This window comes from Dendropsophus ebraccatus, chromosome 15 (genome assembly GCF_027789765.1).
Source record: "Dendropsophus ebraccatus isolate aDenEbr1 chromosome 15, aDenEbr1.pat, whole genome shotgun sequence".
Taxonomy (NCBI): Eukaryota; Metazoa; Chordata; class Amphibia; order Anura; family Hylidae; genus Dendropsophus; species Dendropsophus ebraccatus.
The window spans coordinates 26,697,582-26,724,495 of NC_091468.1; the positions used below are offsets into that span (position 1 = coordinate 26,697,582).

General features: G+C 44.9%; 1 protein-coding gene across 1 annotated transcript in view; it reads right to left on the reverse strand.

Annotated features, from left to right (window-relative positions):
- Positions 1 to 230: 230 nt before the first annotated feature.
- PLB1 (phospholipase B1) overlaps positions 231 to 26,914 on the reverse strand; it is a 79,252-nt gene continuing 52,568 nt past the window's right edge. Inside the window, exons 40-57 of the mRNA XM_069955085.1 lie at positions 25,707 to 25,811; positions 24,965 to 25,060; positions 24,770 to 24,841; positions 24,277 to 24,354; positions 23,497 to 23,560; positions 23,355 to 23,413; positions 23,022 to 23,089; positions 21,831 to 21,874; positions 20,348 to 20,447; positions 19,675 to 19,726; positions 19,324 to 19,404; positions 15,142 to 15,207; positions 14,833 to 14,927; positions 11,772 to 11,853; positions 3,472 to 3,570; positions 2,188 to 2,283; positions 1,996 to 2,070; positions 231 to 1,248 (exon numbers count right to left, since the gene is read on the reverse strand). Coding sequence (XP_069811186.1) covers positions 1,024 to 1,248; positions 1,996 to 2,070; positions 2,188 to 2,283; positions 3,472 to 3,570; positions 11,772 to 11,853; positions 14,833 to 14,927; positions 15,142 to 15,207; positions 19,324 to 19,404; positions 19,675 to 19,726; positions 20,348 to 20,447; positions 21,831 to 21,874; positions 23,022 to 23,089; positions 23,355 to 23,413; positions 23,497 to 23,560; positions 24,277 to 24,354; positions 24,770 to 24,841; positions 24,965 to 25,060; positions 25,707 to 25,811 — 1,557 coding nt within the window. The 3' untranslated portion in view covers positions 231 to 1,023. The remainder of the gene's footprint in view (positions 1,249 to 1,995; positions 2,071 to 2,187; positions 2,284 to 3,471; positions 3,571 to 11,771; positions 11,854 to 14,832; positions 14,928 to 15,141; positions 15,208 to 19,323; positions 19,405 to 19,674; positions 19,727 to 20,347; positions 20,448 to 21,830; positions 21,875 to 23,021; positions 23,090 to 23,354; positions 23,414 to 23,496; positions 23,561 to 24,276; positions 24,355 to 24,769; positions 24,842 to 24,964; positions 25,061 to 25,706; positions 25,812 to 26,914) is intronic.

Consider the following 26,914-nt stretch of genomic DNA (forward strand, 5'->3'; position numbering starts at 1 on the left):
AATGGATCCTATTAACATCTTGATCAATAGCTGGTATATAACGCCTAAGAAAACTGCGATTGGCTATATACATGTCATGTACAGTGAGCACCCCCTAGAGGTGACATGGATATCTGCACTACCTGTGGGCTGTAAAGACAACATAGCTTACTAGGTAAGTTGGTGGCACAAGGCATGCTGGGAATTTTAGTTTCACAACAGCTGAAGAACCACAGGTTGGAGACCATCAGTAAGTAGACAATAAAAATTTTATTATTTTGCTGCACAGAACATCACAATATTATACAGGATCCTTAATCATGTGATCTATTCTCTATATACAAATTGATTTCATTGCAGACCATTGGAGTGATCAGACTAGGTGTGACCTGGAGGTGCTGTGCACCCACAAATGGGCCCACAAGGGGTTCTGAGGGGCAGGCATAGACTCCCAGCTCACTCCTTCACTGGGTACGGTTGGTAAGGAGATGTGTCCTGGGTCATCTGCTTCCTTGTGGGCAGTTTTGTTGAGGCAGAGCTGCTGTTAGGTCATTGTGCAGCTCTGTCATCCCCAACCTGTTGCACAACAACTCCCAGCATACTGAGGGCTGTAGGTTGGTTACACTGATATAGCTTAAATAAAATTGTATGGATTATCTTATGTTGATGGTTGATATAAATTATAGCAAAAAATTGAGACTGCGTCTCCTGTAAGGCTGGAAAGCTGCAAGCCCCACAATGCAGCGCAGTACAGTACAGCATAATAAGTGTTTAGTGTCTCATTACAGCTCTAATGTACAGATTTAATGTACTAACCAGCAGAATTGTGAGTGCAGCTCTGGAGGCGGCCAGAGTATAAGACCTGATACATAGATAAATGGTGTCCTGTGAATGGTATAACATATCTCCGTGAGTGAATTAGTCAGGAGATTGCGATGAAGCTCCTGATCACGAGATTTGTCATTCAGGATCTCATTGAATATTATATACAGAAGTTTTCGGAATAAGTTCTCGATCTCGTGGATGTCACATGACCCTTTCCACTCAAAAGGAGGAGCCGCTTTCACTCATCCGCTTTTTCTTTTTAGATCTTCTGCGGTTTTTTAGAGACATTGCAATCCCGACTACGGCGCATCCCAGAGCCACGCCCCCGATGGAAGCCACAATCACCGACCACATTGGCACCTGACTGCTGTCATCTTCAGAGGGCGACGGCACCTCAACCTGTGGAAGCCCGCTGTTCTTCAGGGTGAAGAGGTACGGGTGATCCTGAGGGACAGATACAACATGCCAATCGATTAGATCTGTAACTTTCTGATCTGTTTTGCAACATCTGCAGGACCCCAAGTCTGTTATTTAAAGTGATCGCATGAACCAGTTAAAGTGATAAAACTTACGGATTTAGCTGAGCTGGAATGAAAGAGTTGGCACTGCTGGGCTAGTGATGATGTGTGTGCATGATCAATCAATTAGATCCGTGTATGTCTAATCTGGGTTTTAATTCTTCATCACTTTCGCAATCTCTGCTTTTTTAAGTTAATGGAAACATTTTTTTTTTTAAATCGCAAGGTCTCATTTACACTTGAGTATTTAAATCACAGGTGTCAAATCTGCAGCCCCCCAGCTGTTGCAAAATTACAATTTCCATCATGTCTGGACAGTCGCCCAGGTATAATGGGAATTGCAGTTTTGCAACAGGAGGAGAGCTGCAAATTTGACACCTGTTTAAAGTGATCACATGACCTAGTTACAGGAATAAAACAAAAGGATTGAGCTGAGCTGGGATTAAACAGATGGCACTGCTGAACTAGTAATGATGGGTGTGCATGATATAGGAAGAAAAAAGCATAGAAAGCTTCCCTAGGATTCGTATTTGTTCTAAATATTGGAGTCAATGCATTTAAGTGGTTTTATTCATTTTTTTTAAGCGCATATAATTTCTTCCCAATACACAGCATTCTGGTACAATTTCAAGCCCATAGAACTCAATGGGTTGAATTTAATAGCAATACTTACGTTGGTCGGACACTTTAGTTTGCTGCGGCTGTGGGTGAAGTTGTTGTAGTTCAGCTTCTGGCTGACTGGTTCTATCTGAGGATGAAACAGAGAAGGATACGATTTAGCAGATGTCTAGGCAGATATTTATTATTACTTATCAGAGAAGGTTATCAGACATAAGCCACTTTGTGCGCCCCCTGCTGATCTCACCATATTGTTCCACAGGGCAATGGCCATCTCAGCGTGTCCTCTCTCTGAGAAATGAAAGCAATCGACAGCGAAGAAACTTATGTCCGGCAACCCGTCCTGTGGTAAGGAGAAAGAGGTCACATGTTATTGTGCTCTATACCACTGCACCAAAACTAATCCAGAGCTCAACACCACTGCACCAGGACTAATCCAGAGTTCTACACCACTGCACCAGGACTAATCCAGAGCTCTACACCACTGCACCGAGACTAATCCAGAGCTCTACACCACTGCCCCGAGACTAATCCAGAGCTCTACACCACTGCCCCAAGACTAATTCAGAGCTCTACACCACTGCACCAAGACTAATCCAGAGTTCTACACCAATGCACCAAGACTAATCCAGAGCTCTACACCACTGCACCAGGACTAATCCAGAGTTCTATACCACTACACTAGGACTAATCTAGAGCTCTGCACCACTGCACCAGGACTAATCCAGAGCTCTACCCTACTGCACCAGGGCTAAACCAGAGCTCTACACCACTGCACCAAGACTAATTCACATCTCTACACTACTGCACTGGGGATAATCCAGAGCTTTATTGCACAGAACAACCTCAGTTCTTAAAGGGGTTGTCCGGCGATAAAAAATTATTCACAGAATAACACACATTACAAAGTTATACAACTTTGTAATGTATGTTATGTCTGTGAATGTCCCCCTTCCCCGTGTCCCACCCCCCCCACCCGTGTACCCGGAAGTGTGGTGCGCTATACATTACCTGTCACGTGCCGACCACGGTCTCCGATCCTCAGCAGTGACGTCTTCTTCGGGAGGCCGGCGGATCTTCCCGAGTGCCGGCCGCCCTCTGCAGCGTCATCCGAAGCTCAGCCGCGATTGGCTGAGCATAACTGTGCTCAGCCAATCGCGGCTGAGCGGCTGATGACGCGGCCACAGTTATGCTCAGCCGATTGCGGCTGAGCGGCTGATGACACTGCAGAGGGCGGACGGCATTCGGGACAGTCGGAGCTGTTCGCCGGCCGCCCGAAGAAGACGTCACTTGCTGAAGATCTGAGACTGGTGTCGGCACGTGACAAGTGAGTATAGCGCACCACACTTCCGGGTACACGGTTGGGGGTGGTGGGACACAGGGAAGGGGGCCCTTCACAGACATAACATACATTACAAAGTTGTATAACTTTGTAATGTGTGTTAGTCTGTGAATAATTCTTTACCGCCGCACTACCCCTTTAACTGTATTGTCACTCTATGATCCCTACTGCTCCAATAAATTTACTTACCCCGTCCACAGGGACTGCAGTGCTGGTGAAGAATGGCTGAGCCACTACAGCAAAGTCCTCCCGGTCTTGGAACTTCTCGGCCAGCGCACCCACATGCACCTGTATGGAAGAAGAGTGTAACATATTATATATAATATATATGTAACACCCCCTAATGGAGCTTCCAGTGTAAGGAGGGGGGTTTTGGTTTGTTTCACCTTCTCACTCAGCGCAGTGCCTCCACCTGAGTCTTGACAAGAGCTTGCTTGGTATGCAGGAGGTTGTCACTCTTCTGCCAGGGGTTGACTCAGGAAACCCCCACCTAGCTCGGTACACACTCAATACACTATAAGTGATATACTCACAGAGAGAAGTAACATGGAAACAGGAACCAATTTAATGCTTGGTAAAATCAATACTGGGCTTGACAATGGGGTATGAATAAACAGGGAATGGATATGATATAAAAATAAATGTGGCAACACAGAACTCTCCCCCTGAAAGTGAAACACTTCAGCAGCAGGAAGGGGGGTTGTTTGGTAAACAGGGTGACTAGTGTGAGCACTCTGACAATTTAGACTCTAGGAGGTGACTCTCATCACACACAGTCACTGCACACCAAGCCGGCACATACATCCACACTGACTATATGTAATAAATGAGGCTGCAGCCATATAGTAAGATAAATGTCTATACGCTGGGGCCCAGTTGCCGCGGACGTTGGCGCGCTTTAGAAGTTGTTGGTGCACTTAATAACAAAGGAGTTGCAACTTGAACAATCCACCAGGTCACAGCTCTTGTGAACAGAACAGATCCAACAAGGTCTAAGCTGTGATTCTTTAATTGTCACTGTCCAGCCACAGCTTCACCAGCCAGGATACAAAGGGTTACTCACTCTTTTGCTGCTGATCTACACCCCAGGCTCAGTCCAGGTTTCCAACATGGAGCAGCAGCATTTAGGAAGGATCTCACAGAGGGAGTGGGTGGCAGGATTCTCCTCACTGGACACACAGGAGCTGGGGGGTCCTGTCTGGGCTCAGTCCTTCCTCTCTCAGCTGTCAGGTCTCTCTCTGTTACCCCTGACACAGCCAGCACAGGAGGTGGTCTCCTCTCCTCAGACCATGCTGCCCACCATGCACTGTCTCTCTCTGTCTCTCCCCTTCTTCCTCCCAGCGCAGCATCACTTCCTGCTCCCCTCAGCTCACTGTCCCAGGGAGAGATGGGAAATGTAGTTTGTGTGCCTTTCTCATAAGCTGCACCTGCTGTTCTCCCTAAATCCTCTCCGGGGGTTACATCCTCCCCCTGGGGAGCCAGCGTGGGTGCAGAAGCACTAAAAGTTGGCTCACCACCTGAAAAGTGAAATAGAGTTAAAGCATCCTGACCAACTCTACACTCAGGCACACCCCAATCACTGCCACGCCACACATGGTTGCAGTTGGACCCTATGCTATTTGAGTGTAATGATGTAATTCTAGGGACCTCGATAGCATGACCCATATCATCATAAGTTAGCATCATGGGGGGTCTAATATCTCTCTTGGGGCGAGTGTGTACTGTGGGGGTCCCTTCCTCCACCCCTGACTCTTGGACTTCGTGCTGTGGGTCAAGTTCTACTTCATTGGCTTCTTCATCAGGCAACCTTTCTTCCACAGTCTCCCCCAATGTAAGATGGGAACAGTCAGGGGAGTATTCCATTGGTTCATCCCCATCTGGTGACCAATCTTCAGCATCTTCCACAACAGTAGAAGGGCCATCGACCCAGCTGTAATCCAGTCCCCAGTCATCAGTAGACTCACTTTCACTGTCCTCAGGGTTTATCACTGGGCTGACTGGTTGACACAGCCGATTACTCCTTCTTGGAGGCTTAGCTTTACCCCGTACTTCCTCAGTCACAGGACTTCTGGAACAGACATTTTCTCCAATAGGTAACAGATGCTGGCGGTGGTAAGTCTTGGTAGTCCCTTTATTTCGCTCTGGTTTCACTCGATAAGCAGGGATGCCTGACAATTTCTCCACTACAATAAAGGGTTCTGAGCGCCATCGATCAGCTAATTTGTGTTTCCCATGCAGACCCAATTGTTGAATGAGGACTCTGTCTCCAGGCTGCAAAATGTGCTCTCGAACTCTTCTATCATACCGAGCTTTGTTCCTTTGGCCTGAGCGATTTGAGGCCTGTTCAGCCAGCTGGTAAGCGCTCTTCAACTCTTCTCAAAGTTGTGACACATACCTAAGGTATGTCCTTCCTGATGTCTGATCAGTAGACACCCCAAAGCAGACATCTACAGGAAGTCTGGCCTCTCTGCCAAACATGAGGAAATAAGGAGAGTATCCTGTGGACTCATTCTTGGTGCAGTTGTAGGCGTGGACCAGCTGACTTATATGCCGGCTCCACTGCCCTTTCTTTTGCTGGTCCAGAGTACCCAGCATATTGAGTAGGGTGCGATTAAACCTTTCAGGCTGTGGGTCCCCCTGAGGATGAAAAGGAGTTGTTCTGGACTTTTTGATTCCACATATTTCACATAACTCCCGAATCAGCCGACTCTCAAAGTCTCTTCCTTGATCAGAGTGGATGCGTGCTGGCAGCCCGTAATGCACAAAGAATTTCTCCCACAGAGTCTTGGCTACCGTAGTAGCTCTTTGATCTTTAGTGGGGTATGCTTGAGCATATCGGGTGAAATGATCAGTAACCACTAGTACGTTGCTCACGTTTCCTTCATCCGGTTCAATGGACAGGAAGTCGATACACACCAACTCGAGTGGGCCATCACTGGTAAGATTGACAAGGGGAGCTGATCGAGTGGGCAGAGTCTTCCTCATTATGCACCGCTCACAATGCTTGCAATACCTCTCGATGTCAGCCTCCATTTTCGGCCAGTAAAATCGATCAGTAATGAGACTAGTTGTCTTTTCTATGCCCAAGTGCCCATGATCGTCATGCAAAGCCCTTAAGGCCAGTTCTCTGAATTGAGTGGGTAACACCAGCTGTTGAGGAACTTTTCCTTGTTTACGTGGAGACTTCCGATATAGCAGTCCTTTTCTCACAACTAAGGACTCTATCTGACGAGCAAGCAGCATTGATTCTTCTGTCTTGAGAGCACTTCGTTCTGGCCTCAATCCCCGTTTCACTGACCAACGCACCACCCCTACAGAAGGGTCCTCTTGTTGTGCCTTCTCAATCTGATCCCGTGTCAGCTGCGGTAGGGAATCAGTCTTGACCCTGGTCAAATGACAAAACATGGGGGGAAGGGCTTCCTCTGGAGCTCCCAAAAAATGAACACAGCCTTGCGCTGGAACAGTCTTGGCAGTCTGAAAGTGACACATAGCCTTAACCTCTGGGGCAGGAACTTCAATCCAAACGTCTTCTCCAGATCCTGGAGGTTGGCCAGGCAAGCGAGATAAGGCGTCGGCATCTACATTCGTGCTGCCAGGACGATACTTCAAGCTGAAGTCATATATTGCCAAAGCAGCAAGCCACCTGTGCCCTGTTGCATCAAGTTTGGCTGTAGTCCTTACATAGGTCAGAGGGTTGTTGTCAGTGTGAACTTCAAAGTGGACACCATAAAGGTAGTCATGCAGTTTGTCCACTACTGCCCACTTTAGCGCCAGAAATTCCAATTTGTGGACTGGGTAGTTGCGTTCACTGGGAGTCAATCCTCTGCTGACGTAATAAACTGGGCGTAGAGTGCCTTCATAATCTTGGTACAATACTGCTCCTAGTCCCTCAAATGAAGCATCTACATGTAGCACATAGGGCCGACTGGGATCCACATAGGCTAGCACAGGAGCTTGTGTTAAACAAGCTTTTAGCTTCTTGAACGCTTCTTCACACGCCGGGGTCCACCTTTCTCGAAAAGGTTCACTGACTCGGAAGTATGTTTTTCTTTCTGATTTCTTTGATTTTGCTTGGCCACGTGGAGGGGGATACCCTTGAGTGAGGGCTGTTAAAGGCTTGGCAACCTTTGAGTACTGTGGTACAAATCTCCGATAATATCCACAAAATCCCAAGAAGGACCGAAGCTCCCCAAGCTTGGTGGGCCTGGGCCAGTTGACTACCACTTCCACTTTAGCTGGGTCAGTAGAAATCCCATCTCGACTCACAATGTGTCCGACATACTTAACAGAAGTCTGACAAAGTCGGCACTTTTCCAACGACAGCTTCAGCCCATTGACCATCAGACGATCAAGTACCTTAAACAGTCTCTGGTTATGTTCTTCAAGTGAACGCCCAAATATGATCAAATCATCTAGGTAGACCAAAACTTCACGGAAGTTCATATCTCCCACCACCTTGTCCATACATCTCTGGAATGTTGCTGGAGCACTGGAGACTCCCTGAGGCATTCTCTGGAACTGGTAGAAGCCGATGGGGCAGATAAAGGCTGTTTTTTCTTGATCTTCCTCACTCATGGGGATCTGGTAATAACCACTCCGCAGATCCAACACAGAAAACCACTGGCTCCCCTGAAGACAGTCTAATGCTTCGTCAATTCTGGGTACAGTGTATTGATCAGGGACAGTACGGCTGTTCAAAGTGCGGTAGTCCACGCACATTCGAATATCTCCATTTTTCTTTCTCGCTATTACAATAGGTGAAGCATAGGGACTGTTAGACTCTATGATTACTCCTGTCCCTAGTAAGCCATACAGGTGCCGTCGGACATCTTCAAAATCTGCAGGGGCTAATCTTCGTGACCTCTCACGGAAAGGCTTCTCATCTGTCAGCCTAATGTGATGCTGCACTCCTCGAGCCAATCCAAGATCCCAATCCCCTAAGGAAAAGGCAGCCGCTCTTTCCATCATTCCTTGTATCACCAATTTACGCTCTTCTGTCTTCAAATTGCTGCCTTCGAAGCATGAGTCAAAACATTCAGCACAAAGCTCCTTCTTTTCTTCTTTCTCTTTCTTTACATATGCTTCCAAGCAGATCGGGTGGATCGTAAGGGTCTGTGAGTAATTCTCTCCCCCAACTTCTCGGCACCACTGTGCTAGGGTACGGAAGATGTTGGCATTGGTCCCCACTATGATTGGTATCTCTTTTGAATCAGCTTCTGCTTCAGGGCACACCAAGGCCACAATGGGTATTTCTTTCTCCACTCCCACTATGGCTTTAGGGAACCGAAGGGAGACTGTTACATATCCCCGATAGGGGTAGCTTTGCTCGCTGAGTCCCCAGACAACTAATCCAGATAGTGGTTGCAGTGGCACATCAGGCAGATATCTTTGGTACCATTTCTCAAATATAATGGAGACCTGAGACCCACTATCCAGTAAGACTGTGCACGGGTGTCCATTGATATAGGCCGGGACATGGGGAGCAGGTCCCATTAGGCCTCCTGGGAGTAGTCTGTGATTATGGACTTCTGGAGTGGCTGAGCAAACCTGGGTGACTAAATGGGGGTCAGTACTGCACTCTACTGACCCCCTTCCCCGTTTTTTGACTGATAATTTTTCTTTGTGAGGGGGGAGGGTGACCTCTTGGAAGACCACTTCATAGAGCAGTGACGAGCCATGTGATCAAAACTTCCGCACACAAAGCATCCCTCTGGATTCTTATCTCCACGTCTGGTAGAGCTACTGCTAGCCCTCTGTTGGGGACTTTGTTGTCTCTCAGAGACCTTGTGGGTAGCCTGCTTCAACCGTTCAACGTCTTTTGTATGAACATTTAAGAGCTGAGCAATCTGCTCCCCTTGTTTCTCAACAATTTTTAACAGCTCTTCTTCACGTTGACTTAATTGAGGTTTGGGAGCAATGGCTGCTACTTTTTTCACTGTTTGCTCTCTGGCCATTAAAGTAGCTTCTTCTTGCCGAACTTGCTTAAGCAGCTGATGGAAAGAGATTGGAATCTTGTCCCGGTCAGTGCATCTCAGCCTCTGAGCAATCGGATCATTAGTCAAAGCACCCCGGAGCATTTGATCAAGACGGCAGTTGTCCACTTCCTTAGAGTCAAGTCCGCCTTTGGACACTACTCTGTAGATCAGCTTGTCCAACCTATAGAGGTAATCAGACATCTTTTCCCCTGCCTCTTGATACGTGATCCGAAGCTTGTAGAGGAGGTCTGTGGCATCCTCAGGTGACCCAAAAGCATCTTCAAGAGCAGTCATGTAGTCCTGAGATGTCACTTGGGGTTTACCTCGCCAAGCAGCTTGCACTATTTCCATTGCTGGTCCTTTCAGGCTTTCTACTATCCTTTGCCTCTTTACTGCATCAGAGCACTGCCATTCTTCCAAGTACTGCAAAGCAACATCCCTCCAAGTTTCATATCCCTCTTCCCCAGCTGGGGTGGGAACTAAGCCGGAGAATGTCCTCAACCTCCTGTAATTTCCTTCTGGGTTCATTTTTGCAAACTGACCCACTAGTCTCTCCATGGCGGCAACCAGCACATTAGTAGTGGGAGTTTCTTCAGCCGTGACTCTGGGAGGAGTGGGGGGCAAGCATCTACCAGACCCTCTCCGCTGTGGGCTCAGCACTGGAGGTATGCCTTCTGCGGTGGGCTCCAGTGGCCAGACAATCCTCCATCGTCCACCATATTCTTGTGGAACAGCAATAATGGCAGGGAAGTACGCTCTCTCTAATAACCTCTCAGTTGTGATAAGAGCTGTAGAGATTACACTTCTACTGGTACTACGACGATCAACAACTCTGGGTTGGATAACTTCCTGCAGTCTGCTTGCTATTCGTAATATATTATCATCTGAAGCGCCATTAAGCTCTCCATCGATGGCAAAGCTATGTTCTATTGTTGTATTAGTTTCTATACACCATGTTAACACATCTTTTGCAGTAATAAAGTCTGTGGCAGCTGTACTTGACTGGGCTTTCTCAGCCATGTTCGATCTCAGCAGTGCCTCCAATGTAACACCCCCTAATGGAGCTTCCAGTGTAAGGAGGGGGGTTTTGGTTTGTTTCACCTTCTCACTCAGCGCAGTGCCTCCACCTGAGTCTTGACAAGAGCTTGCTTGGTATGCAGGAGGTTGTCACTCTTCTGCCAGGGGTTGACTCAGGAAACCCCCACCTAGCTCGGTACACACTCAATACACTATAAGTGATATACTCACAGAGAGAAGTAACATGGAAACAGGAACCAATTTAATGCTTGGTAAAATCAATACTGGGCTTGACAATGGGGTATGAATAAACAGGGAATGGATATGATATAAAAATAAATGTGGCAACACAGAACTCTCCCCCTGAAAGTGAAACACTTCAGCAGCAGGAAGGGGGGTTGTTTGGTAAACAGGGTGACTAGTGTGGGCACTCTGACAATTTAGACTCTAGGAGGTGACTCTCATCACACACAGTCACTGCACACCAAGCCGGCACATACATCCACACTGACTATATGTAATAAATGAGGCTGCAGCCATATAGTAAGATAAATGTCTATACGCTGGGGCCCAGTTGCCGCGGACGTTGGCGCGCTTTAGAAGTTGTTGGTGCACTTAATAACAAAGGAGTTGCAACTTGAACAATCCACCAGGTCACAGCTCTTGTGAACAGAACAGATCCAACAAGGTCTAAGCTGTGATTCTTTAATTGTCACTGTCCAGCCACAGCTTCACCAGCCAGGATACAAAGGGTTACTCACTCTTTTGCTGCTGATCTACACCCCAGGCTCAGTCCAGGTTTCCAACATGGAGCAGCAGCATTTAGGAAGGATCTCACAGAGGGAGTGGGTGGCAGGATTCTCCTCACTGGACACACAGGAGCTGGGGGGTCCTGTCTGGGCTCAGTCCTTCCTCTCTCAGCTGTCAGGTCTCTCTCTGTTACCCCTGACACAGCCAGCACAGGAGGTGGTCTCCTCTCCTCAGACCATGCTGCCCACCATGCACTGTCTCTCTCTGTCTCTCCCCTTCTTCCTCCCAGCGCAGCATCACTTCCTGCTCCCCTCAGCTCACTGTCCCAGGGAGAGATGGGAAATGTAGTTTGTGTGCCTTTCTCATAAGCTGCACCTGCTGTTCTCCCTAAATCCTCTCCGGGGGTTACATATATATATATATATACATATATACACACACACCCCAGTGAATATGTCACATTATCTGACTACAGATTACACATCCTATTATCTGACCAAAGAGTACACGTCACATTGTATGACCACAGAGTACAATTAACATTGCATGACTGCAGAGTACACGTCACATTGTATGACCGCAGAGTACAATTTACATTGCATGACTGCAGAGTACACGTCACATTGTATGACCGCAGAGTACACGTCACATTGTATGACAGCAAAGTACACGTCACATTGTATGACCGCAGAGTACACGTCACATTGTATGACCGCAGAGTACACGTCACATTGGGTGACCGCTCACCTGCAGATCTCTATTGAATTTCTTGATCTCGTTCAGTTCGGGGGATCCATCAGGGGGGTTGATGAAGCAGGGGCAGGCGTTCCTAGCAGTAGAGTGATTCAATGTTTAGTGCAAACTGATGATAAAGGACATTCTCATACTTTAAAATATACACAGTCCAGTCAGAGATGAAAAAAAAGATATGATTACCAGCTTTTCAGGCGTGACGGTCAGCATGGCTCCAGATATTTGTGCCACCTACTACCTAGCTGCTGTCGATGTTGCACACGCCGGTTACTCTATATATTAGATGATGGTCATAACAATAGGACCCCAGAGTGTATGCACAGCAACCCTCTAAGCAGCACAGAACATTGTCTATATGCCAGGTATCCATTTCCTTAGCTTTGTCCTTGTGGTGCCGACGCTCCAGTGACATCACTGGAGCATCGGCACCAGGACAAGGGGAGTGCGGCCTCTTTTGATCGCAGAGAAAACCCTTCCTGTGGCCACAAGAGTGAAGAGAAGAGGAGACGCCCGGACCCAGGTGAGTATAAGTGTTTGTTTTATTGTGTTATATACTATATGGGAGGGGGAGCACACAGGGGTCTGTTTAACTGGGGAGCGCACATCGGGGGTCTATATAACTGGGGGGAGCACACAGGGGGGCTATATAACAGGGGGAGCACACAGGGGGGCTATAGACTACTGGGGCTTCACATAGGGGTCTATATACTACTGGGGGCAGCACACAGGGGTCTATATACTACTTGGGGCAGCAGAATGGGGTCTATATACAACAACTTGGAGAGCACACAGGAGATCTATATCCAAGTGGGAGAGCACACAGGGGGGCTATATACTACTGGGGGAGCACACAGGGGTCTATATACTACTGGTGGGGCACACAGGGGGTCTATATACTACTGGGGGAACATACAGGGGATCTATATACTACTTGTGAGGCACACAGGCAGGGCCGGGACAAAGGGTAGGCAGGCATAGGCGATGGCCTAGGGCACCATCTAGTGGTAAATTACAGGGGGCGCAATTTGAATGTCTTTAAAAAATTTTTTTACTAGGCTACTATACTTCTGATGGTCGCCCCTCCGCTCACATTCCTCCAGCACCTGTCCTCACTCTCTCTCCCTCCCCCCGGGCAGATAGTGATCGCTCCTCCGCTCTGCCCTAAAGCAGCTGCAGGCTCCAGCCCTGCGCTGCCGAGCGCTGCCCCTCCACCTCACATTGCATCAGCCCCTGTCGTCACTCTCTCTCCCTCCCCCTCCCCCGGCAGACAGTAAATCCCCCCACCCGACCTCACCCGTGGCACTGCATCCCTTCTCTGCTACTGAGGACTCTAGTCCCGCGGCGGCAGACATCTACCCACACTCCTCCTCCCTCTGCCTGGCTCTGGACCTTCTGACCAATGAGCTTCTTACTAATATGTCACATGGTGTCTGGAGCCAAGGAGGAGAGAAGTGGAGTGTGGCAGGGGGAAGTAACCTGGTAAGCTGCTTCCAGATCAGGCAGTGGGGGCTACACTAAGGGGGTGTATGAAGACTATATACACTGGCTATACACTGTGGGGCTATAATATGTGAGGGGGTATATGGAGATGTATATACACTGTGGGCTATACTATGTGAGGGGGTGTATGGAGATGTATATACACTGGGGGCTATACTATGTGAGGGGGTGTATGGAGATGTATATACACTGGGGGCTATACTATGTGAGGGGGTATATATAGATGTATATACACTGGGGGCTATACTATGTGAGGGGGTATATAGAGATGTATATACACTGGGGGCTATACTATGTGAGGGGGTGTATGGAGACTGTATATACACTGGCTATTCACTGTGGGGGATATACTATGTGAGGAGGTGTATGGAGTTTGATAATTTCCCCCCTAGGTGTATAATATATATATATATATATATATATATATATATAATTATTTTTATTTTGTTTGGGGGGGGGGGCGCCATTTGCCTTCTCTGCCTAGGGCACCAAAACTCCTTGTCCCGGCCCTGCACACAGGTGGTCTATATATAACTGGGGGAGCACACAGGAGTCTGTATACAACTGGGGCAGCACACAAGGGGTCTATATAATACTGGTGGGGCACACAGGGGGTCTATATACTACTGGGGGAACCACACAGGGGGTTTATATACTACTGGAGGAGCACACAGGGGTCTATATCCAAGTGGGGGAGCACAGAGGAGGCCTATATCCAAGTGGGGAAGCACACAGGGGGGCTAAATACCCCTGAGGGAGCACAAAGGGGGCCTATATACTAGTGGGGGAGCACACAGGGGTATATACAGCTGGGGGCAGCACACAGGGGGTCTATATACAACTGGGGCAGCACACAGGAGGTCTATATACTTCTGGGCGGGAGCACACGGGGGGGCTATATATAACTGGGGGAACACACAAGGGTCTATATACTACTGGGGGAAGCAAACAAGGTATATACTATTGGGGCAGCACACAAGGAGTATATATTACTGGCGGTAGCGCACAAGGGGTATATACTACTGGGGGCAACACACAGCGGTCTATTGTTTTGGAACACGTGTGGAGGGGGGGCCCCAGACATAACTTCGCTTGGGGCCCCAGAAATGCCAAGACCACCCCTGATCACAGGGGGAGTAATACTATATGGGGCTGATCACAGGGGGACTCATTTTATATGGGGCTGCACAGAGGGGCCTAATACTATATGTGGGTTGCACAGAGGGGGCCCAATACTATATAAGGCTGCACTAAAGGGGTCAAATACTATATGGGGGCTGCACAAAGGGGGCTTAATAAAATAAAGGGGGCTGCACAGAGGGGCCTAACATTATCGGGGAGATTTATCAAAGGGTATAAAATTTAGACTAGTGCAAACTGGCTACAGCAACCAATCACAGCTCCTCTTTTCTTTCAGCAGAGCTGGAAGCTAAGCTGTAGTTGGTTGCTGTGGCCAGTTGGCACCAGTCTAAATTTTCCACCCTTTGATAAATCTCCCCCTATATGTGTATGGCCAACTTCCAGATAAAGGTAAAATTGTGTTATGGACACTTACGGCTTCAAGATGCTGCAGCCAAAGGTCTCTGCGTTTACTGTACGCAGCCCCTCGACCTCCATAATTTGCACTAGGTTAATGAAAACACGAGGAATCTAAAAAGCCAAAAAGAAATAAAGGGCATCATAGGAGAATAGCAGTGTACATTGGATGTCATCACCCAATATCCTATCAGTGGTCTCCAATTTCCAGAATTCCTGGAAAGCGGGAGGTCCACAGATTGCAGACCACTACTCTATATCATCCTCATTGTGCATCTGCGATAGAGAATATATGACATGTTTTCAGACATGACTCTATAGGCCACACCTCTTTGTAGAATGTATTCAGCGCGGTCTCGATATGCTTCACATGATTGGTCAGAGAATAGCGCTCCTGGAAGACAAATGTATTATGATTACTACAGTAAAATATTCCCATCAGAGTTCCATATAATCTGGCATTCGTTTCCCCACAATGTGAACAATTTCTGCAATTCTACACAGTCTGACACATAGGGGCAGGCCACACAGGTAACAACCAATTGTCAATTTGTTAATACAGAGAACAGAACAATAAAAAGACCTTGTTGTATACAGACAAATATCACTAAATCACAAACTGATATCAATTGATACGGCAACATGTGAATACAAAGCACTGTAGCATGTCACTAAAACATAACTCTTATTGGAGGAATTATAAAAAGAAATATGTGGCCCCAAATCGATGTGGATTCAAAACCAATGCACTTATAGATACCAGACCGTTATACTATATTTTTGTCTGTAACTAATCAATTAAATCAACCGGTGTAGCCCAGATAATATCCAACATTAGCTGGGTTCACACTACGTATATTTCAGTCAGTATTGCAACCAAAACCAGGAGTGGATTAAAAACACAGAAAGGCTCTGTTCACACAATGTTGAAATTGAGTGGATGGCTGCCATATAACAGTAAATAACGGCCATTATTTCAATATAACAGCCAATGTTCTAAAATAACAGCAAATATTTGCCATTATATGGCGGCCATCCACTCAATTTCAACATTGTGTGAACAGATCCTTTCTGTGTTTTTAATCCACTCCTGGTTTTGGTTGCAATACTGACTGAAATATACGTAGTGTGAACGCAGCCTCAGGCTAGGTTCACACTCTTTATCTGTGCGGCTGTATTTCGGGCGGTAAATCATCGGCCGGATTTTTCCGGTGCATGCGTACGCTGGAAAGTATACGATATACGGCTGCACAGTGCACACTATGTATGAATCTACGGCCCTATCGTAAACGGACCCGTAAAAAATGAACAAGACCATTGTTTGCGGCTGGAAATGCGGCCGTGGATTGACAGGCGGTCCGTGCGGAGTACTTTAAAAATAGCCGGCAATGATGCCGATGCCGATGCCTCTAATAGTTAATATATTAAATTAATAAAACACATTTTCTTTGTAATAAAGTCCCTTTCGTTGTTTAATAATTTAATTCTAACGAATCCATCATTTTGCAATTAAATATACTGTTAAAATAAATATATATATAAATAAATGTATATTTATATATATATTTATTTTTTGACAGTATATTTAATTGCACAATGATGGATTCGTTTAAATTAAATTATTGAACAACAAAACTGATTTTATTTAAATGAAAATGTGTTTTATTAATTAAATATTAATTAGTACAGGAAGCTCCAGTAAGCCGTTAATTCATATGCCGGCAATAGAGCATTCTGTACTAATCATCACTTTACTTTAATTAAAACATCAAATGTTTCTTCTAATTATGTTATCACAATAGCATTATTAGAAGAAACATTTAGAATTATATGTGCGCTCAGCTGATTGGCTGATCGGCTCAGCGTACATATAATTAGCGGGTCCGCAGTACAGTGACTTCATTGTGCTGCGGACCAGCGAAGAGGACACATCGGGGTGAGTATACAGTTCTCCCCACCCCCTCCCCAGCACTGCACCCCTCCCAGCAAGGAAGGGGGGTCACTTAACCCCTTCCTTGCTGGGATGGGTGCAGTCTGACATCAGTCTGGCCCCCAAGGGGTTAAGGGGGGATGCAATACATCCTCCCTTAACCCCTTGGGGGCCAGACTATAAGCAGCGATCTGTAAAGATGCTGCATACTGTAAGGTGCACAACACCGCTCACAATGATGGGTGTTGTGCTCCTGTTTGTGTGTTTTTTGTGTGTTTCTCCCTTTTTGTTTTTCAGATATCGGTATCCTGTGGATTACGTCAGATTCCGTGGACTACGTCGATGACCAGCGGTTGTTTGTTGTTGTTTTTTTTATAAAATGGTCAATGAGGGGTGTGGGGGTGTTTTTATTTGAATAAAATTTTTTTTTAACTTGTGTCTTGTCTTTATTTCTTTACTTTATAGACTTAGTAGTGGAAGCCGTCTTATAGACGGAATCTATTACTAAGTCGGGGCCTAGTGTTAGCCAGGATAAAATGGCTAACACTAACCCCCCATTATTACCCCAGTACCCAATGCCACCAGGGGTACTGGGAAGAGCCGGGTGCCAGTGGTCCCGGAGCGTCAAAATTGGCGCTCCTGGACTGGGCGGCAGCAGGCTGGTTAAATTTAGGCTGGGGAGGGCCTAAACCAATGGCTCTTCCCACCCTGGTGTTACCAGGCTGCTGTCGTTTGGTTTTTAACCCGGCTGGTTATAAAAATAGGGGGGACCCTATGCGGTTTTTTTTTAAATAAATAAATAATTAAAAAAAAAACGCATAGGGTCCCCCCTATTTTTATAACCAGCCGGGTTAAAAACCAAACGACAGCAGCCTGGTAACACCAGGGTGGGAAGAGAACAAAAAGGGAGAAACACACAAAAAACACACAAACAGGAGCACAACACCCATCATTGTGAGCGGTGTTGTGCTCCTTACAGTATGCAGCATCTTTACAGATCGCTGCTTACAGTCTGGCCCCCAAGGGGTTAAGGGGGATGCAATACATCCTCCCTTAACCCCTTGGGGGCCAGACTGATGTCAGACTGCACCCATCCCAGCAAGGAAGGGGTTAAGTGACCCCCCTTCCTTGCTGGGAGGGGTGCAGTGCAGGGGAGGGGGTGGGGAGAGCTGTATACTCACCCCGATGTGTCCTCTTCGCTGGTCCGCAGCACAATGAAGTCACTGTGCTGCGGACCCGCTAATTATATGTGCGCTCAGCCGATCAGCCAATCAGCTGAGCGCACATATAATTCTAAATGTTTCTTCTAATAATGCTATTGTGATAACATAATTAGAAGAAACATTTGATGTTTTAATTAAAGTAAAGTGATGATTAGTACAGAAAGCTCTATTGCCGGCAATATGAATTAACGGTTTACTGGAGCTTCCTGTACTAATTAATATTTAATTAATAAAACACATTTTTGTTGTAATAAAATCAGTTTCGTTGTTCAATAATTTAATTTAAACAAATCCATTATTGTGCAATTAAATATACTGTCAAAAAATATATATATAAATATACATTTATTTATATATATATATATATTTATTTTAACAGTATATTTAATTGCAAAATGATGGATTCGTTTAAATTGAATTATTGAACAATGAAAGGTAGTTTATTACAAGGAAAATGTGTTTTATTAATTCAATATATTAACCATGAGAGGCATCGGCATCGGCATACTGCAGAGGATCGCAAACCCCGGTAATAGTAATTCATGTAAACTGTTTCCCTGCTTTCCCAGAGGTGTTTGCATCAATTTCTTAAGATTTTATTTGTTATTTTTAGTTGAACCAGATTTCCAAGTAAATGACCGTATGTTTTTAGCCGCATGTCTATTTTTTCCCACGGCCGTAGTTTTAGCCGCACATTTCCAGCCGCATAAAAAATACAGCCGCACACATACATAGTGTGAACATAGCCTCAAGGTGGAAAAAGGGGTCTTGACGTGTTTCCCCACAACAATCCTGGTTCATCAGGAGACCCAATACAGCCAGCAAAGGCAATCAGCCCAGACATAAACTGGTTGGCAAACTAACCATACATGGGTCCACGAAAAAAAAAAAAAAAACAGAAAATGCCAACCATATAGATTTAATAGTACTAATCACAAGGCAGTATTGATACATCAGCCCAGTGGAGATGAAAAAAGAAAAGGTTGACATAGTCCTGGCTCGTTGGAGCCATTTACTGCGCCCTTTTTCCCCTTTCAGAAGATGTCGGACCCTTTAAGGGTCTCTTGATGAACCAGGATTGTTGTGGAGAAATGTGTCGACCCCCCCCTTTCCACTCATATCATTGGATATTATCCAGTCTACACCGGTTGGTTTTATTGGTTAGTTACGGACATATTTATAATATCACTGTCAGATGATTATAAGTGCATTGGTTTTGATTCCATTATCAAGTTGTGTACAGACAACCGTAAATTTGCTCTACAGTTTTCTAAAGAAGCAGTTCTTAAAGGGTTACTGCCGATGGTGCTACGAACCAGAGGAGGTCACTAAATATATATTGCCCCGTTTTACCTACCCGATTCCTGCAGTACTGACACAGGTCATTGCCACCAATAAAAATTGTGACCAGCTTCCAGTCCTCCTCAAAGTTAATGTCCTAACAGGAAGAAAAGAAAGAAATATGGACAAACTCCATGTGTAAGGTGCCGCACAGGGGTCAGGGGAGCTGTATGCAGGGTCCACAAATTGCAAAGCTGTATTAGTGGCTCCTGTATTGAATGAGAACTGAACAGGAAAAAGTTCCCATAGCGATCAGTTGACAGGATCCCCCATAATAAGTGACACAAGCAACAACTCTCTAAATTTCCCCATCACTATCTATAGCCATTTGTAAAATAGCAAGTCTTATTAAGCTAAAAATACTCACTTTGCTTTCTTTCATCTTCTTTACTAGATTCTCAGCTTGGCTTGGGATATTTCTATATTAAAAAAGGAAATAATTATTCACAACAACGTAAGCATCATACAGGCAGTAACTATCGAATAAAGATTATATAGGAATTCATCCAGATCCAGCAGTATTATAGTAGTATATTATTATACATAGGAGCAGTATTATAGTAGTTATATTCTTGTACATAGGGGCAGTATTATAGTAGTTATGATGTAGATAGAAGAAACAATTCCAGCACTCACCAGGTACTTAATAGCAGGTTTATTCTTTCTTTATTTCATGCACATATGGCATCGAGGAGGGAATAGGTGCATGGCGTGTCTCTAATGGCGACGGCTGTTTCTGGCCACAAGGGCCTATCGTCTAGCTCTCGGCTAGACAACAGGCCCTTGTGGCCAGAAACAGCCGTCGCCATTAGAGACACGCCATGCACCTATTCCCTCACCGATGCCATATGTGCATGTAATAAAGAAAGAATAAACCTACTATTAAATACCTGGTGAGTGCTGGAATTGTTTCTTCTCTCTACATTATAACTACTATAATACTGCCCCTATGTACAAGAATACTACTACTACAATACTGCTCCTATGCACAAGAATATTTCTACAGTACAAAATAGTAGATTTAGATGTGTTATACTTACTCAGCTTTTGCCCCACCAACTGCTACATTGAACATTTGATTTTGGGTGCCAGTTCCAGTGGAGAATCCCTTTATATTTGGATTGAACTTCTTCAAAATGTCTGTAAAGAATATGGAGATTAATATAATATAATATAATATAATATAACATAATATTAATACAGGATATCAGCAATAATGATCTACATTTTATTATCAGTAGAGATGAGTGAACTCTGAGTATGCTTGGGTTCATCTGAACCTGAACCCTCAGCACTTGATGTTTTCCAGGCAGCCTTAAAGTGACTCTGTACCCACAATCTGTCCCCCCCCCCCCCAAACCACTTGTACCTTCGGATAGCTGCTTTTAATCCAAGATCTGTCCTGTGGTTCATTTGGCAGGTGATGCAGTTATTGTCATAAAACAAAATTGCAGCTCCGTGCCCTACGGGCGTATCTGTGCCCTAACTTTGCACCACCCCTCCGTCCCTCCTCCCCGCCCTCCTCATCGTTAGGAATGCTCCAGGCACATTGTTTCCTATTCCCCACCTGTGTTACCACAGCACATGGGCTGGATCATTAAGACACCTGTGCAATGTTCAAACAGAAGTAAATGTTCCAGCGGCATTCCTAATGATGAAGAGGGTGGGGAGGAGGGACGGAGGGGGTGGTGCAAAGTTAGGGCACAGATACGCCCGTAGGGCACAGTGCTGCAATTTTAAAATTAATTTTTTATGACAATAACTGCATCACCTGCCAAACGGACCCCAGGACAGATCTTGGATTAAAAGCAGCTATCCGAAGGTACAAGTGGTTTGTGGGGGTCAGATTGTGGGTACAGAGTCGCTTTGAGGCTGCATCCAACTTCATCAGCCACCAGTAATCAAATACCGATAGTTTGGGTTCGGACAACCCAAACGTACTTAGTGTTCGCTCATCTCTAATTATCAGTATTCCTCTATATTTTTATTCAACTCATGTCTATCACATAGTTTATATGTGATAGTCATGATCTCCAAGAACACAAAAACTAGAAGTGTTATCATGGGGACACCCGTTGTAGATTAAGGCTATGGTCACACGTAGTATGAGTCTCAGAAAAGATCATCCCGGAATGATCTTTAGCACCACTGAGTTCTGATGCGGGCGCATCAGTGCACGCCAGCATCAGAACTCCCCAAAGCACACAATGGAGCGTGCGGCCTGAGCCGCTCGCTCCATTGTGTGAACTGAAAGGGTTTTCTGCGGCCGCTATTCCCTGAATAGCGGCTGCAGAAAACTGACATGTCAGTTTTCTATAGCGCCGCAAGGGATCCCGGCCGGAGTGTCTGCAGAACTATGTAAGTACCGCAGAAATAACAATGGCCGTGATCTCTGCAAAACTTACGTAGTTTGAACATAGCCTAAGCCTGTATTTATTTTCAATGACCATGTCCTCATAATATCTACTGGGATTTTCAGGAAAATTAGATTATCATCACTAGCAGGTTAATAGAGTATCTCACTTGGAACTGTTGTGTACGTTTCCAGAGCTCCATCTCCTCCGATACTGTAATTAAAAAATATATATTTTAGTCACATATACCAGCAGTAAAGTTACTGGATGCAATAGAACTGTGTTACAAATTGACTTTGACAATGACTTTGCACACATTAGGCATTTTAGACAATTCTGTGACAAAGGGGTGGGGCTAACTGAGAGTAGGCATGGCTTTCTTGAAAAGGGTGGGGCTGATTTACTAATGTGTTTTCATCAGAAAAGTGTTGATTTTTGTGTCCATAATCCCTGCTTTTTTATTAATCGTGTGTAACACAAAAATGCCAGAAACCCAACACACCCGTCATTTAGTGCTTTAAAATCGAAAAGTGGGTGTGTCCTTCAAAACCGCCATAATCATTACATTTATTAAGCAATATTTTGGAAGGGTTTTAATATAAAAAACAGCCAGACAATAATATGAAATAAGCCCCTGTGTGTTTGGACTAAATGAAAGAGCCAGCATGGACTATTGATTTAGGACTTTACGGTATAACCAATCACTGCCTTTTGTGTTTTGCTTTATTTACTGGGGTTCTCCAGGATTAGAAAAAGCACAGCTACTTTGTTGCAAAAACAGCACCACCCCTGTCCTCAGGTTGTGTGTGGTATTACAATTCAGTTCCATTTACTTCAATAGAAAACCATAGAAAACCCACACCCAGACTGTCCTATCTAATGGTAACATAAAATAGTGACAGAGAAGCTGAACAGAATGATGTATTACTGACATTGTTCTGTGCAACTGAATTAGAAATATCCATATCCATGTGAATAACATGGACAATAAGTAGTCCTCTCCATTATAAGCATGAGCCCAGTAGTCCTTATTATTCATGAGAAGTAGAAATTTCTGCCCACCAGATTCTTGACTGGCAGTTAGCTATCCATGTTGTGTATAGGCAGTCACCTGTCAATCAGCAGCTGGGGGGTGGGAGGAGGGGTGTGGCAAGAATCCTATTCTCCTGCATATTAGGAGAACAGCTGAACTAAATTATGTAAGTAATACACCAATCTGTTTAGCATTTCTGTCACTAGTTTATGCTGTACTCATTTAAGGCGGCATAAACGTATTGATAGAATCCCTTCAAGGATAACCACTTTAGGGGCTAAATCATGTCTGGCCAGTATAATATATTGTGCATCCTACAACACTCACCTCCAGGAAATTCCTCTCGACTCTACAGCAAGGTTTATCAGAGATGTAGATCTGGCACCAAAAGCCGCCTTAAAGACAAAAAAAAAGGAATAAACCAACAACCCCCCACCATTCACACTGGTGAAATATTTTTCAATCCATCAATCTTAGTCACTTTTGATCCATTTAACTGTATACTCCACTAGGCACACAATACTTCCTGTAGTTCACTCTCCAGCTTTGCCGTATAGACATGGTCAGCAGAGTCATCTCATGATCAATAAATATTTACTAGTAACAATATAAATGCAGATAAGCCCCTTTTAAAATCGAATGGCAAAGTGAGTGACTTACAGTCAGTGAATCACCCAGAGCTGCCACCACCTTAATATCTCCTGGACGGAGCTGATGGACTGTAATAAGAAAGAAGATGGTGACAACAGGGCACAAGCATCAGGATAATATATTTTCTTTATACGTAATGTCGTCCTCTCACCTGACTTGGGAATACTGCTGGACGTTGATGTGAAGCCGCGACAATCCAGATCACTGCCCCAGTTCTGGGAGGAAAGACCAAGTTTTAATAACCTATTGAATATGCTGCATCTATATACAGTGCATAAATGGCTGATGCTGTTCACGTAAACGTTGTAGGTTTTTCCATGGTGTTTCTGGATAAGAAATTATGGATGCCTTCATTCGTAAACAGCGCCACCCTTGTCCTGAGTTTGTGTGCAGTACTGCAAATTAGTTTTTTTGAAGTGAATGGAACAGAGCTGTAATACCACACACAACCTAGGGACAGGGGCGGCGCTTTTTTTTGGGAAAAAAAAAGGGGGCTATGTTTTTCTAAACTTCAATAACCTCTTTAAGAGGATCACCAAGTTACATAGTGTGGTCAGTGATCTAAGACCCAAATCAATTGCCATAATAAAGGGGACACAGCAACCAAATTTTAGCTGAAAAGTTAGACAAACCTGCGAATTTCTGGAGGACCTGACAATAATCTTATGTGTATGGGGGCCTCCCAACTCCCACCTGACAGAAGATGTTGGGGGAGGAAAGGATGGGCATACTAAATTTCATCTCCCAAATCTGTTGTTCTCTTATGTCTATGGTGAGGGAAGGAAGAATAGCTGTCAGCTGAATGACACAGCCATTGAATGTGTAAGGGAATCTGTAGATGGCACCCCCCTTTAAATATTCACAAAGCAAACTCCTTGATAATCCAATAAGTAATATAAAGTAAGATGAGGAACAGAAAGAGGAACGTTACATTAACAGGGCTGGGTGTGGGCGATGGCGTAGGGTACTTGTAGTTGCTGTTCTGGTATGTCCTCAGGTATGGCAGATCCTGAAAAAAAAGGAAATGTTAGAAAAAAGTAGAATTAGCTTAAAATATATCTAACCTGTACATTATCACACCATGAGGTGGGCAAAGACAGAACCAGGGCTAGGACTAAAGGTATCACTTAAAGGGGTCGTCCAGTTTAGAAAACCCATAGTCATATACTCTAAGTGGTATACAGAATCCTCATCAATTGTCCAAGCTGGATAGTGGCTACAAAGAACGTCCCTCACCCTGGAAGACTTGTCCTGCCCTGCATTACGCAGACAGCCACTGATATGAATGGGCACGTTGTAATACCTCTTTCGCCCTGTGGTGGTGCTGCAGGGAGGAACACCACTTCCTTCCAGGTTTCCCCACAGATGACAGCACCTGGTTATACTTATAGGTAGAGTAGATATAGAGGACTGAGGTCTCTCACCTTTGTAGGACACTTGAGATGGATGCTCTCGGTAAAATCCAGGGTGTCTGTCTTCTGCTGAAGAGGCTCAAGCTGAGGAATAAAAGCAGGAAGTGTTAATGGAGAAAGACCCCCCCCCATGGGAGGAACGAACATTAATCAGGAGAATGAAGATACATTATCCCATACAAGCCATGAAAAACCTGTAGACTTTACCATGTTGTTCCAGAGCATCCTAGCTAGCTGAGACTGAGCTTTCTGGCTGAGATGAAAACAGTCAGGAGCCAGGTAGGAAATATCGGGTTCTCCAGTCTTTGAAAAGATGGAAAACATAAAAAACACTGGATAAGATGAGCTGAATTATATTATTATTATTATTATTATTATTATTATTATTATTATTATTAGTAGTAGTAGTAGTAGTAGTATTATCATCATCATTAATATTTCTTCAATGAAAATTATTTTACTCAAAGGTAGAAGGTGTGGTAGGTCAGAGAGAGTGCCCCCTAGTGTACAGCCGTGCATACAACATTCAGTTTACAGCTGCCTTTTCACCATCAGGGAACGGAGCCGCTGCCATGTGACAGCTGTTCCATCCAATCATAGGATCAGTGCAGGAACAGGAAGATCTGTGTGACTGGCTAAGAGTTTTAACACAGAGAACAGAGCAGGAAAAAGACAGTGCCTTAGGATGTGTAGTGGCCGTGTTGGGTTACTGCACTCACCTCTGACATAAGCGGAGGGTAAGCTGCAGTAACCCAGCATGGCCACTACACAATGTATGGCGCTGTCTGCTTCCTGTTGTGTTCTGTGTGTATATACAAGTGCCTCAGCCTGACCTTTATTCTACTGGTCAGATATTGATGGACTTTTCTGGGGATAACAAGGGCTAAGACTGTGTATAAGACACAAAATACTAAACATAGATTCACACACAACAGCCGGGACGGATTACCTGTAGATAAGGAATTTTTGTGTTTCGGAAAAATGGCTGAAGAACCACGGTGAAGTCTTCTCTGGTGTCGTATCTTCCAGAATCAATGAAGTGTTGGATACTTTGCTATAAAACAGCAGAAAATGTGAAGTCAGAAAAAAAACAAAAGTTGGAGGATAGTTAAGTTATTCCTTATGTCTGAAATGTAATGTCCACCAGAGCAGTTATGTCACCAGTCTCTAGGGGGCTCCAGTGAGGCACACACCTTGTTAGACATGTTATATGCTTTTTCTTACGCTACCTCTTGGTTCGCTTACTTGAGACCAATATTTGGCACCATTAATTTGACACAATTTGGCTCTTTTCTCTTAGTCCTGTTCCCTCTCTAGACACCTATTATAACTGGCAAGTGTTCAAAACACACGATAAATGCCACACAAGGCAGATTTGTCTGTTTTTTAACACACATTTTTATTTAAAGGGGTTGTCCAGAAATAGAAAAAGTACAGAATACTTTGTGAAAAAAGAGCGCCACCCCTGTCCTCGGGTTGTGTGAGGTATTACAATTCAGCTTCATTCACTTCAATGAAACTGAGCTGCAAAACCCACACTAAGAGTGTTGCTGTTTCTGGAGGAAAGTGGTCATCTGTTTCTTAACCTGGACAAGCCCTTTAAAGAAAAGCACTTTGAAAGTTGTTTTTTTTTTTTGCATGGTGCAGCATAGGTTATCATTAGAGAATACTGTAGATTTTCATGTGTTTTTTTATGCCTTGTGCTTACCTGTTTTTGCTGATGGGCAGACCATACTGTTTCCTATTTCCTTAAAGTATTTTCTAATGCTGCCTACATTTCCCATAAAGCCTCTGGCTTTGCAGCAATAGGGGCAGAGTCTCATTAGTACAGTTCCCAATGAGATCATCTGGCCTGCTGGTGATACAGCCAGATAAAACTCCTAAGTTGGTTGGTGTCAGTTCACACTACGTGCAGGTTTGATAGAGCTGGGTAGGGAGGGGAGCAGTTTGATAGGTGATGATGTTATCGTCACTGGAAGTCAGCTTACTCAGGACAGAGCACTTCCTGAGACACATGTCATTTAAGGCTGGGTTCACACTACGTATATTTCAGTCAGTATTGTGGTCCTCATATTGCAACCAAAACCAGGAGTGGATTAAAAACACAGAAAGGATCTGTTCACACAATGGTGAAATTGAGTGGATGGCCGCCATATA